Source organism: Tigriopus californicus, chromosome 9 (genome assembly GCF_007210705.1).
Source record: "Tigriopus californicus strain San Diego chromosome 9, Tcal_SD_v2.1, whole genome shotgun sequence".
In the NCBI taxonomy this organism is placed as follows: domain Eukaryota; kingdom Metazoa; phylum Arthropoda; class Copepoda; order Harpacticoida; family Harpacticidae; genus Tigriopus; species Tigriopus californicus.
In genome coordinates this window covers 12,273,440-12,284,402 of record NC_081448.1, presented here as the reverse complement: position 1 = coordinate 12,284,402, position 10,963 = coordinate 12,273,440, and the positions used below count along the sequence as shown (strand labels likewise).

Here is a 10,963-nt window from a genome sequence, read left to right as displayed (position 1 = left end):
TATTTTTCTTAGATTTAAGGTCGTTATAATTACACCATTTTAAACTGTTCTGCAGTTACACTTCTTCGAAAAGAGGAACAAATTACTGAATTTCATTTCGTGTAATTACGTTACTAATGTCCTTTTAACAAGTCTAACAAAAAGATATTAAAAAAGTAACTAGTTCATTGTATCTGAAATTTAGACCATTCGGAGGGTACATATTTTAAAAAGTTGGGATAATGGCTTAAGTAAAACTTGCAACAGCCAATTTGATATTTAGTGACAGGGTTACAACACCATGTGATAACACTGTTTTGGCTCAATTGAAATATCAATCATAAAAAAGTGTTGGACAGAGTTTCAATTTTCACATCTACTTCTGAGATTTCTGGGGAAAAAACAAAATGAACAATTTATAGCATCTGTGAGACAAAACTAATTTTTCTGCCTTTCAATATTTTACTTGTTTTGAAGCAAATACTATTTAAATATTTTACATCTTAAAATTGGATATTTTCCAAATCATTAGTGGTAAGAGATTTAATTTTTAAAGCAAATAATCGTAATTCCACCAGACAGAAAACTGCATTAATTTTTTCCAGGAAATCTAGTTCAGTTTCTTAACCCATACTTTTCATCATCAAACTTGATGTATGAGTTGTTCAAATAATAAACAAATTTAATGGCATTGTTGTCACAGCCTGTCACACGAAGTTTTCTGGTACCGTACATTCAACTTTAATAATTCATTTGATCTCATCACTTCTATTGTTGGCTTTAAAAAGGCACTAGCCAATTTCCAACTAACGAGTCATCAAACGTATCAATAATAAAAAAACAACCTTAGTTTGATGTGGGAATAATCAGTTACATTTTGAGGCTAGCTAATAGTTTCCCAATATGCCACTACTAATGTGATATCATTGAATCAACTCTAGTATCAAACCCCTGTGATTGTTTGATTGATGCTATCAGTAATCAACAGATTTATTGGATTTTTGATGTTGCTGAATGTCTCATTCAAATTTGCCAGGATTTCTTGTTCAATATCTTGTTCAGGATAGAGTTTACAGCGTTGGAAAACAGCACTGTTAACGCATTAACATCAATTGTTGTCTGGGGTTATTAAATCTCTTTCTTTACAACGACGCAAGAACAAACGTTAGCAGAGGGTTTACTAACGCTGTCTTACCCTTTTTTGCCGCGAGATGTCTCATTATGAAACAAGCAGTCACTATAACAAAACGTCAATTCGCTTATATCATCGTTTTCTCAGTCCCGATTCATTTTTACAGTTTTTTATATGAATTGACTCCGCTTGTAGCGTCGTATCACTCCGGACATATCGTCATTTTGAAGCAAACTTTTTTTGCATTATTTTTTCCCTAAAAAACTTTCATTTCTGATTGCACACCAGAGCTTGTTACTTAAAGTATTGAATAAGATGAACTGGTCTTGTCAATTCGATCTTAGTCCGGAATCTCAATATGTCTCCGAAACGAAACAATCTTGAAGTCAAAGCAAGGAAGGTAGTTAAAAGCCTAAGATGATCGTCCAAAGATACCGTTGTAGACAACTCAGGAACCTCCCACATCCCAAGAAAAGTTGACGCAGCAATGTCATTAGTTAGAAGAGGCTCACTCAAACGGAAGTAAAAAAAATATGGTTCAGACATTGATAAGTATCCTTGATAGTTTCCTTGGAATTAAAAAATAAACTGTCGAGAATTGCAGCCTCTTTTGAGTTATATATCGCCTTGTTATCCGAAAGCACTTCTTCTTCTTCAAAATGAACCTCCCATTGGGAATAAGTGGCCATTTGTCGTGGAAGACACCATCGCCGAGATGGAACTTTATTCCCTCCCTTTTCCTTATCTTCCCTGCACCCAGAATTACGCCTTTAACCATCAGAGTATTAAGAAATGCCTTGTTAACATCCATATTTCTATTTCATCAGAACTGCAATAGGATAGTGCTTTTGAGCATTGAGCTATCTCATGAGATGACCGATTCGAGAGTTGGCTTGCATTCGAAAATATCATCATTTACCATTGACAAACGAGCCTTTGTTAGATTAATCTCAAATCTCCCTCGGCCTCATAAGGTCCAGCTCTGCCGGATATTGAGCCTGTGGAGAAAAATACATATATTACAAGAAATGTATTGTTATGTATGGAAAAGAAACCATTCAACTTACTTGATTGCGCAGCTGGGCGGGGTTGACGCGGCATTATGGTAAATATCTGATACTGCATAGCTTGAATTTTGGATTGCATCGCTTCATCCTCCACCACAAACTGGGACAAATTTCGTTGAAACTCCCTCACCATCAACTCCACATTGCTTTTGAGAGAAAAATAATTTTCGGCCTTTTCCTTGAGAATAGTCAGGATATCCGTGATTTCCGAGGGGTATCGAATGCATCTACCATGAGTGACACCGCTCACAATCGATTGATTACACACCGTGTTTTGCACCTCCATCTTGAAAGAGCAATCCTGGAACACGGACAACTGATATATAACTCGACATCGCCCGTTAGGCGTGTCCTCTGTGCCCATAAAGACAATAGCGTGAGGTTTCCTGATCACGGACACCTGTTCCGGCCAAGTGGCATCGTCCAAGAATTCCAACAAATGATCAAAAGAGCATTCAAAATCCTCTTGCCTCAAGGCGTCCACATTCGGCTCATCTACTCTGCTTTCTTCTTTGCAAGCGTGAACTGCATCTCCAAAAATACTGGGCACCGCCTCACTCCGGAGCCGCCGCCGCATTAATTTCCGTTCCAGGCCATTTCGGCCTTGGAGAAAATTCCGTCGTTTTCGTCGGACTTGTCGATCCTGACTAGCATAGATGTAATCAGATTCGCGAAAGTGAAGAGAGCACACACGAGATTGAGTCTTGGGCGACCAATCAGGATGGGAGAGAACTTGCACCCATTTCGCAAAAATCAGCGGGTCCAGGGGAAATCGGTGCATGGATATTCCGGGAGAGGTTTCAAACACGCCGTTCTTGCGTAATCCGATGCGACATCCTGGAGCCGCACAAATATGAACCATGATGAGTGAGATCAGGTCCCGATAAGAAAGGGGCTAGGAAATTTTGAGACTCAGTCCCCAGTGATGAACCATAACAAACCTTGAGGTCAGGGTGACACAGCTAGCTCAGCTATTGAAATAAGGTAGAGGAAAAAAGCAGGACAAGCGTGACGATAGAGAACGAAGTAAGCAAGGGTATTAGAAAACTATTTCATATATGACAATCATTGCTTGGGTTGGATGTGAACTCATTCGGTTAATGTAGTTTCAATGAGAGAGTTTGGATGCGTAAGTCAAGGGATGTGGTGTAAAAACCGCAAGTAAGATGATCAGATGCGAGCGATTAAGCGAGGTTTGGTCGGTGAAAGATATTTTGAAGCCGTATTTTCGGCAATGTCTCATGTTAAACGGGGCAAATGAAATTGAAAAAGGTACATTATGAAATTAACCAATATCAAGTCAGAGTTGACTGATTTATTCAATTTTTTATGAGCTTGTTAGATAGCTTTTTGCCTTAAACGTTCGGTCAACAGATTTTGACTGTGGCCAAAAACTATTAGAAATGGCTGAATAACTGATATTGAAATAGATATGGAAAATATCTGCTAATATATATCTGTAAGTTTTAAGGAGCATGTTAATTGATACTTTTTGTAACACATCATGTTTGCACATTTGTCTTCATGCCCGTAAAATCAAATCTTAACAAGGCTTAAACGGTTACCTAGGGGGGCTAGTGGCAAGTCTTCTACGGTTACCGAAAGAAGTAACATGTTACCATTACTGATACTTTTTAGAAAAAGTGACTCGTTACCGTCACCGTTAAAATAGAGGCCTGAAACTGCCAAAACAAGTCATTGCATTTGCGACAGAGTTTTGAAACAAATCGGATAGGAAACCTTCACGCAATTTGCTTTCCTCGCCTATGAGAGAAAAAAAGTAACGGTAACGGGAGGGCTAAAAGCCCGTAGCATTGCTCAAAAAGTAACGCGTTACTCAAGCCCTCGACCTGAAAGTAGAGGTCTGCAAATCTGGAAACTCAGAATAACCCAAGGACTGGATAATCATATTTTACCCAACAAGAGTGACCGCCTTACATGTATTACAATTTTTATTTTCTAAAAAAATGCAAATAAGCTGGAAAAAATGGCAAACGAGAATCCAGGCTAGTTAAAACAATGAAGTCCAACTCTCTTCTTTCTCGGGCTCCTTCATTGTTCAATTTGCTGCCCTCAAATATTCGTAGGGTTTATGTAGGAGTTGATCCAGTAGCAAGATTTAAGTCAGACTTGGACACGTTTTTGACTAAAATTCCGGATCAACCTTATATTCAAGGATTAGCCAGATCAGCCAACTCCAATTCGTTGGTCGATCAATAATATATATAAATCAAAGTCAAGTATAATAAATAATCTTCTCGTCTTGAACTGCTGGATACCAATCCCGTAGCGGTAAGGAAGTCCGCACAAAAAAATAAAAAAATAATAATAAAAATGCCAATTGAACCTATTTGGAGGCCAAAAACCTTGCTTACTAGTTTTTTTCCATCCTATTCATACCACTTGAAACGGAAGAGGCAAATTATAAGAACTGCCTCCAGTCCAAGTACCCAACGGTCAATAAACTGTAGATCATGAAGAAAAGCAGAGTGAGAATCTTTTTCAATGTCATAGCGTTGCATGCCGTTCTTAACCTTCACATCAGTTTATAGTCAAAAAAGACACAGAAGATAGGCAACAATATCCTGAAAGACCGTGAAGGGCCAAAAAAAGTTTGCTATTTGTTAAAATGGACTAAAAGAGTATATAAACGTAATGTTGTCAATACCTGTAAAAACTGTCCGATGAGTTCAAATGGCTCAATTCCCAATTTTTTTTGTTGCGCATGCCGTTTTTACGCCTTTCCGTTATTTTAGCCTTTAAAAGTGAGGCCAATTCTGGCGTATGTGATCTAAGCGATAGGAACAACCACAAAAAAGAAGGGCCACAGTTTTTATAAAACTGATCTTAAAGGTATCGAATGGAATATTTTCTTCTTGTAAGGGGCTTTAACTGTCTTATGATATTGTAAGCATATTTTGTTATAACCGCTCACAATAGCGCCTTGTTGTCGTTCTTTTTTTCGACAGATCGAGGGGCATTTTGAATAACAAGAAAAAATATCGTCTAACTTAAGTACTATATTTCAGAGTGGATATAGTTGTGAACACCGTTCGCTTGGAACAATTGCAAATCTAAATGAAGGATATTCGTAGCAAGTGTGGTCGTATTGGATCTGCCAGCATTCCCAGACAATAGCAATAATGGATCACCAAATCGAGGACTGCAAATTGGCGGCATTCCACAAATTATCTGTGCGTGTGTAATTCCATCGAAATTTCAGGGACCCGCACAAGTCATGTAAATGCAGGACAGGAAAAAAAATCAGCAATTGGTGATGGGTTTCATGGTAGAACGTAGTATCACAATACAGTGGCCTCTCCAGAAGCCGAAACTGTTTCGTTGTAACAAAGTCATCATCATCAATCATAGTAATCCATTTCGTCGATTCATAACATAAGTATTCATCACAGCCTATGGAAATAGGTTATCTGGTGTGGACGCGTGCGTGTTTCTGCTTGTACACAAGTGAGTTGGAGGGTGGATCAAGGCCATTCTTTGAAGCAATGCAAACCAAAATGCAAAGCTAAACAGAAAATAATTGGACGGTACAAGGTGGGCTAATGTAGGCCTATGTTGGCGTGGAAAGACTTCAAACACCACGTCCGATTGAGTATTATCCTAATGTTAAACGCAACCTCATCCCCTTCAGCATTGAAAGGAGTGAGGTCCTCATCACATGCTTTGCTAGTCATTGGGGACGGCTATCACTGGAATGCTTGGGAGTTCGTGTGGGCTTTTGGAAGGAGCCCGTACTTGTGTGAAGAGGTCGACTAGACACATCCGGTTCGTGGGAGGGTTTCAACTAAACTGCATGTCGAGAATGGTTTCAATTATGACCTTTGGAAGAATCCCAAAATCTTGGACTTTTTCCGCTCAGCAGCGGCTTGACTCGAGTCTGAGTCATTGCCGGATCGTGGACGCTCTTGAGCCCGCATCTTTCTCATCATCTGCTCCTCGAGCAGCTCCTCCATGTCAGCTTGCCATTGATCGAGTTGCTGAGAGAGTTCCACTTTCTGTTGGATGGCTTCCAAAAGTTGCGAGTTGATCTGCATGACGTCGATTCGGGAGCGAGCCAACTCGATTTGAGTGTTGTTCTTCCGCTTGACAGCCGCATCCCGGACATCCCAGGCCTTCTTGATGAGTTCATCCTTGCCTGCTTTGGTGTTGGACACATCCACACGAAGGGTGTCCCGTTCCTCTTCAGCAGCAGATAGCGAGAGCTCGGTCAATGACAACTAGAAAATAACAAATAAAACGTCACCTTTACGACAGCTGAACTCGAGAGAAAACATGGCGGCGAGTCTGTACCTTGCTCTTGAGTTGGGTTATCTCGTCATCCTTTCTCTTGGCATCATCCACGTTCTGCTTGAGGGTGCGCTCCAATTTCTCCTTGGCCTCGGTGGTTTTGTGTAATTGGATCTCGAGCCTCAGTTTCTCGTCCTTGTCCCCTCCACAGGCCAGACAAGCGCCTTTGGACTCTTTTCGCAGGAGATCATGAATCAGGCCTCGGATCTCTTGGACGGCCCCGTTCAGGATGCCCGATTTCATAGATTGGGCCGTGGCGGGTTCATCTGAGCTACTAGAGCTCACCGTCTCATTATCGAGCGAGTCCGACGAGTTGCGGCGTTGTTTCTCGCGTCGACGAAGCTGACCACAGAGGGCTCTTAGTTGTTGAAAAGCTGATAGCATCTCGGTTTTGAGCTGAAACAGGGGTGATTCTATGTTCAATCTCTCTCGTGGCGATGGTGGTTGTGGTGGTGGCTGTTGTTACCGGTAATAATCATAAGGAGAATACATGTACATTCATGTCCAATCTTACCTCTTTGTTCTCGATTGGACTGCCAAGTGCTTCCGGGTTATCGCATTCGATATCGTCAATTTCCTCATCAATCTGACTAAACGGTCTGCGAGAGGCGTTCAAACTTCGCTCCGAGTCAGAGAGCTCCATTTCATTGAGTAAGGACATGTTTCCACCCGTCCCCGGGGGTCCCAAGGACAAATTCCGACACATGTTGTCCAATCGCTCTTGCAGGGACTGATTGCTTGCTCGAAGCTCCTCAAGCGTCTTCTCGTTCAAACGGAGCTATGGAAAATAATCGGACAGTTGATTCTTAATACATCTTTCGACATATTAATTCATTATGACAGGGGCTCTTACTATGCTATCTTTCTCTCTGGCCTCCTTTTCGAGCATGATGATCCGATCCGCAGATTCATCCAATGTCGACGACAGACCTTCACGTTCGCCTTGGAGGAGCTCGATCCGTCGCTCCAAATCCATTTTTCGCTCCGTCATGAGTGTAATCTATAATATTTTGTGGAACAGTCAAACATGACACTCTTCGATCCCTAGCAACATGAGTTGAAGTCACCTACCTCATCTCTAAGCATATCCAGATGAGACACGTGTTCATTCATGGAGGTTCTCTTGAGATTGACTTGATCTCGGAGGTGTTGAAGCTCCGAATTGAGAGTTTCTTCATTTTTGGTGTACTGCAAAACAGAAACTTCCTAAGTTTAAGACCCTACCAATGGATTAGCCACAAAGGGGAAATACGAAATGCAAAAATCCAATTCGCTTGAAATTTGATAAAGTATTTCGCACAGAAAAGGGCTCTAGGCTATAAAAGCCAATGTTATTGTCAAAATTTGTCGAATCGGCACAGACTTTTATTTTATCCTTCGTCAGAAGAAATTCCCAATTACTCGTTCAAAACCCAGACAACCATTTGTTTTAGTATTTTGTTGCTTCCCTTTTCAATCATTCCAATCCCTTTCTTTTTGGCGAGTGACTTTTAACGAGTAGCTTCGATCATAAATTCAAGAGTTGTTACGACTCCATCCATTTCTTACTTCTCGTCATGGCCACCATGAAAGATGAGAATCAATTTCCAAAGACTCTGATGCGGATATTGGCTGGTGCATTTCTGTGTGCAATTCCAAGGCTTTGGGAATCCCTTGTGGACACATTATCATTATCCAAACTTACTTCTTTGAGTTGAGCTGTGAGCCGTTGGTTTTGTTCTGACAATGTGGTGATGAGAAGACTTTTCTCCTTTTCGGACTGCCTTTGGGTGGAGGTATTGCCATCCAATTGGGCTTGGAGGGCTTGGATGTCTTGTTGGAGCTCATTGACCTTGAGTTCGTATTCCTCTTGTGCGGCCTCCAAGCGTCGACGAAGATGATACTTCTCTTGCTCGAGTTCCTGTAAAATGAAACGAGAAACTCTCAATCAATTTCGGGGCTCCTCTTCGCATCTGAGGGTAATGAACTAACTCTTATCTGCTAGCGGCTATTAAATGTGAATTTGGAAAACATCGTTTCCTTGATACCCTTGACTTGAAGGTCACAACAAAACCAACGCCCAACCAACTAGGATCTATCTCATTTCAAGAACAGCATTGCTCCAAGATGATATAAAGCAGTTCCTTCTTTGATAGAGGTGCCTTTGGGGGGGCAGGTTTATCAAACCGAGAAGGGCTGGTAAATGATCAAGTGAAGACGTGGAAGCTCAAAGGGGATCAAAATCTACAACTTGTTCCTTTAGTGTGTCAGTATGTGTGAGATTCAAAAACAACTCCAACCAAGGAGAGACACCGTTAGGCTTTATCTGTTCTTCCATCAGAAATAGGTGAGCAACTTCTTCTACTTCCAGATTTACCTTGCCCCCGAGTCTGACAGCTTTACGGTATCGCAAGAGATGACAATCCCTTTTGCGCCGTTTTCCAACGAACTTCAGTCAACCTTTGAATGATCTTATCAGAACCATAGTGGCACAGATCTTCCTGGGCTCATTTCCGTGGCTTCTCGCACCAAAACCAGCGGGAAGAAATCTAGACCATCGGAACTCTTTCGTTGGATGGCAAAATACAATCCTTCTTTTATGTTCTTATCGTGGCATTTTGGGAAATGCACTAGTTTGCGAGAAGTTGGAACGCGTCTCTGGATCGCAATTACTAATTAAGGCACTTAGATTAATTGAATTAGAGCGAAAGAGTATGTAACTGTGCGAAAAGGGATATTTCTGAAAAGAGAGACCTTGAAATGATCTAAATGAGAAAGAGCGATCGATGAATATTGCACTTGCAACCCGAGCATCTAAGGAGGTCACGTTCCATTCCAATTCAGGGCCGCTAGCCAAAGATATGCATTGCATAGAAAACGTTTCCACGGTTTTCAATGGATTCTATCGAATTTTTTTGGACTGTGAACGTGTCAAAACCGCTGTTGCTGTTTGGAATTCCAAACCAAGTGAAACCATGAGAATTATGATAAATGAACGTGTTTGGAAGCCTGTCAATGTCATTAATTTGAAAGGTCTCCCCGTCTTCACCTTCAGCCTCCCACGTGTTCCAAAAAAGCGATGGCCATGGGAAGTTCTGCATAAATAATACAACATATTCCACCGGACAGGTCATCAACAGGACTCCTCCAAAAACAAAGAGCTCTTTGAAATGCGAAGCTTCGACAAGCTCTTGACGTCATTACCCCGAGTTTTTTTTTGGCTATCTTCTGTGTTGCCGATGAATGGAATACATGTAATCCTTTTCAATGCAACATATCTGAAGCGCTTTTAACTCTGGTCTAATCTCGATTATTGTGGGAAGAAGCAAACTGAAAATCGACGTTGACATGATTGCTTCTATCCGTGATGATCTCAATCAACACCACACTTTCACCTCTTTCTCCCAACCTAACCAGAGAGACAACAAACACAGAAGGCGCCCAGCAAGCAACATCTTGTTCAAGAGGGATTTCGTGGGCGAGCACTTCTAAGTTCCCTCACACCTTCCTCGTCTACTATTCATGAAGGCAGAGTATCCGCAGTAAATTAGCAATTCAAGCTCGGATCATGGCAATTACGTTTCAATGCAAGGCATGGTTGGAGCAGTTAAAAACCTTGAGAACTTGCACAACGCAAACGTTCAAGACTTGGAGAATCGCATGCACATGAGGAAGTCGATTCTGACAATCATCACGATCAGACAAAATAATGGGAACATGCTTGAACTTCTCTTCCTTCTCTTGGATAATAGTCGGTTCTTGGGAAATCGAGTTGGGGGATGCAAAAATGTTGACCAGTGACTTTTAAATGTACATGCTGAAGTGTCAAACATAAACGTCGAACGGATCCCGTTATGGATGGTCCTTCATCGGTGATCAGCTTTGAACTAAGACAAAGAGCAAAACACACGCAAACATGCCGATATCCGCTACGTTGGTCTTTTTCAGTTTGCCGATCAGCGAGTTCCTGGTTATTTTCCGATCCAAAGACAATGGTAAGTCACTACCACAACCAAGCGTTGGACAAGTGTAGAATGACCATGATAAGAGTAATAATGATGATCTTATCGGCATGAGCGTAGCATCATATGTAAAACGAAGTATATCCAGAGATAGAGATGCTGAGTTGGTTCCAATGATTTCGGCGCCCCTCTTTGAGCGCTTTAACGCATGATCAGCCAAATTACGGTTCATCCCTGGAGATTGAGATTAGAGATCTCTTTCCTTCGAACCCTGCCAGATGATGCGGCTGCGACTGCTCTCCTAAAATGTGAGTCTATTATCCAGAAATGAGTTGGACACCACTCGAATGACAACTGAATTCAACATATGCCTAAGTCCGACCGAAAAGTGCCAAACGCATTCAATTGTCCCAGAAGACATGTGCTGCTTACGAGTCGGTCTGGTAGCTAAATTGTGAGAATTTCGAACTGAAATGTGGGTTAAGGAGGGTTTTCGAAAGAGTTGCTCGGACGATTCGCTTTGTTCCGTTGCGATC

The 10,963-nt window shown here is 41.5% G+C and overlaps 2 protein-coding genes and 1 long non-coding RNA gene across 3 annotated transcripts in view; 1 reads left to right on the top strand and 2 right to left on the bottom strand.

Moving 5' to 3' along the window:
* Nucleotides 1–1,908: 1,908 nt before the first annotated feature.
* On the bottom strand, nucleotides 1,909–3,124 carry LOC131886268 (uncharacterized). Its single transcript, XM_059234547.1, has 2 exons — nucleotides 2,179–3,124; nucleotides 1,909–2,109 (listed from the first exon to the last, which is right to left on the bottom strand). Exons 1-2 carry the CDS (start codon nucleotides 3,038–3,040, stop codon nucleotides 2,051–2,053), a joined length of 921 nt encoding a protein of 306 aa, XP_059090530.1. The 5' UTR covers nucleotides 3,041–3,124; the 3' UTR covers nucleotides 1,909–2,050.
* Nucleotides 3,125–5,180: 2,056 nt separating this feature from the next.
* LOC131886504 (bicaudal D-related protein homolog) overlaps nucleotides 5,181–10,963 on the bottom strand; it is a 17,178-nt gene continuing 11,395 nt past the window's right edge. Inside the window, exons 2-7 of the mRNA XM_059234869.1 lie at nucleotides 8,171–8,386; nucleotides 7,558–7,674; nucleotides 7,340–7,486; nucleotides 7,001–7,264; nucleotides 6,490–6,882; nucleotides 5,181–6,416 (exon numbers count right to left, since the gene is read on the bottom strand). Of these exons, the coding sequence (XP_059090852.1) occupies nucleotides 6,012–6,416; nucleotides 6,490–6,882; nucleotides 7,001–7,264; nucleotides 7,340–7,486; nucleotides 7,558–7,674; nucleotides 8,171–8,386 (1,542 nt within the window). The 3' untranslated portion in view covers nucleotides 5,181–6,011. The remainder of the gene's footprint in view (nucleotides 6,417–6,489; nucleotides 6,883–7,000; nucleotides 7,265–7,339; nucleotides 7,487–7,557; nucleotides 7,675–8,170; nucleotides 8,387–10,963) is intronic.
* LOC131886505 (uncharacterized) lies at nucleotides 8,317–9,742 on the top strand. The gene is made up of 2 exons (XR_009373927.1): nucleotides 8,317–8,444; nucleotides 8,837–9,742. It is a non-coding gene; the product is annotated as an uncharacterized LOC131886505 (long non-coding RNA).

Bases quoted from the DNA above. Each gene is read 5' to 3' on its own strand.
- LOC131886268 (XM_059234547.1), bottom strand. From the start codon at position 3,040: ATGGTTCATATTTGTGCGGCTCCAGGATGTCGCATCGGATTACGCAAG. The intron at 2,110-2,178 runs GTAAGTTGAATG...TTTTCTCCACAG, and splicing joins CCGCCCAGCTGCGCAATCAA to GCTCAATATCCGGCAGAGCT.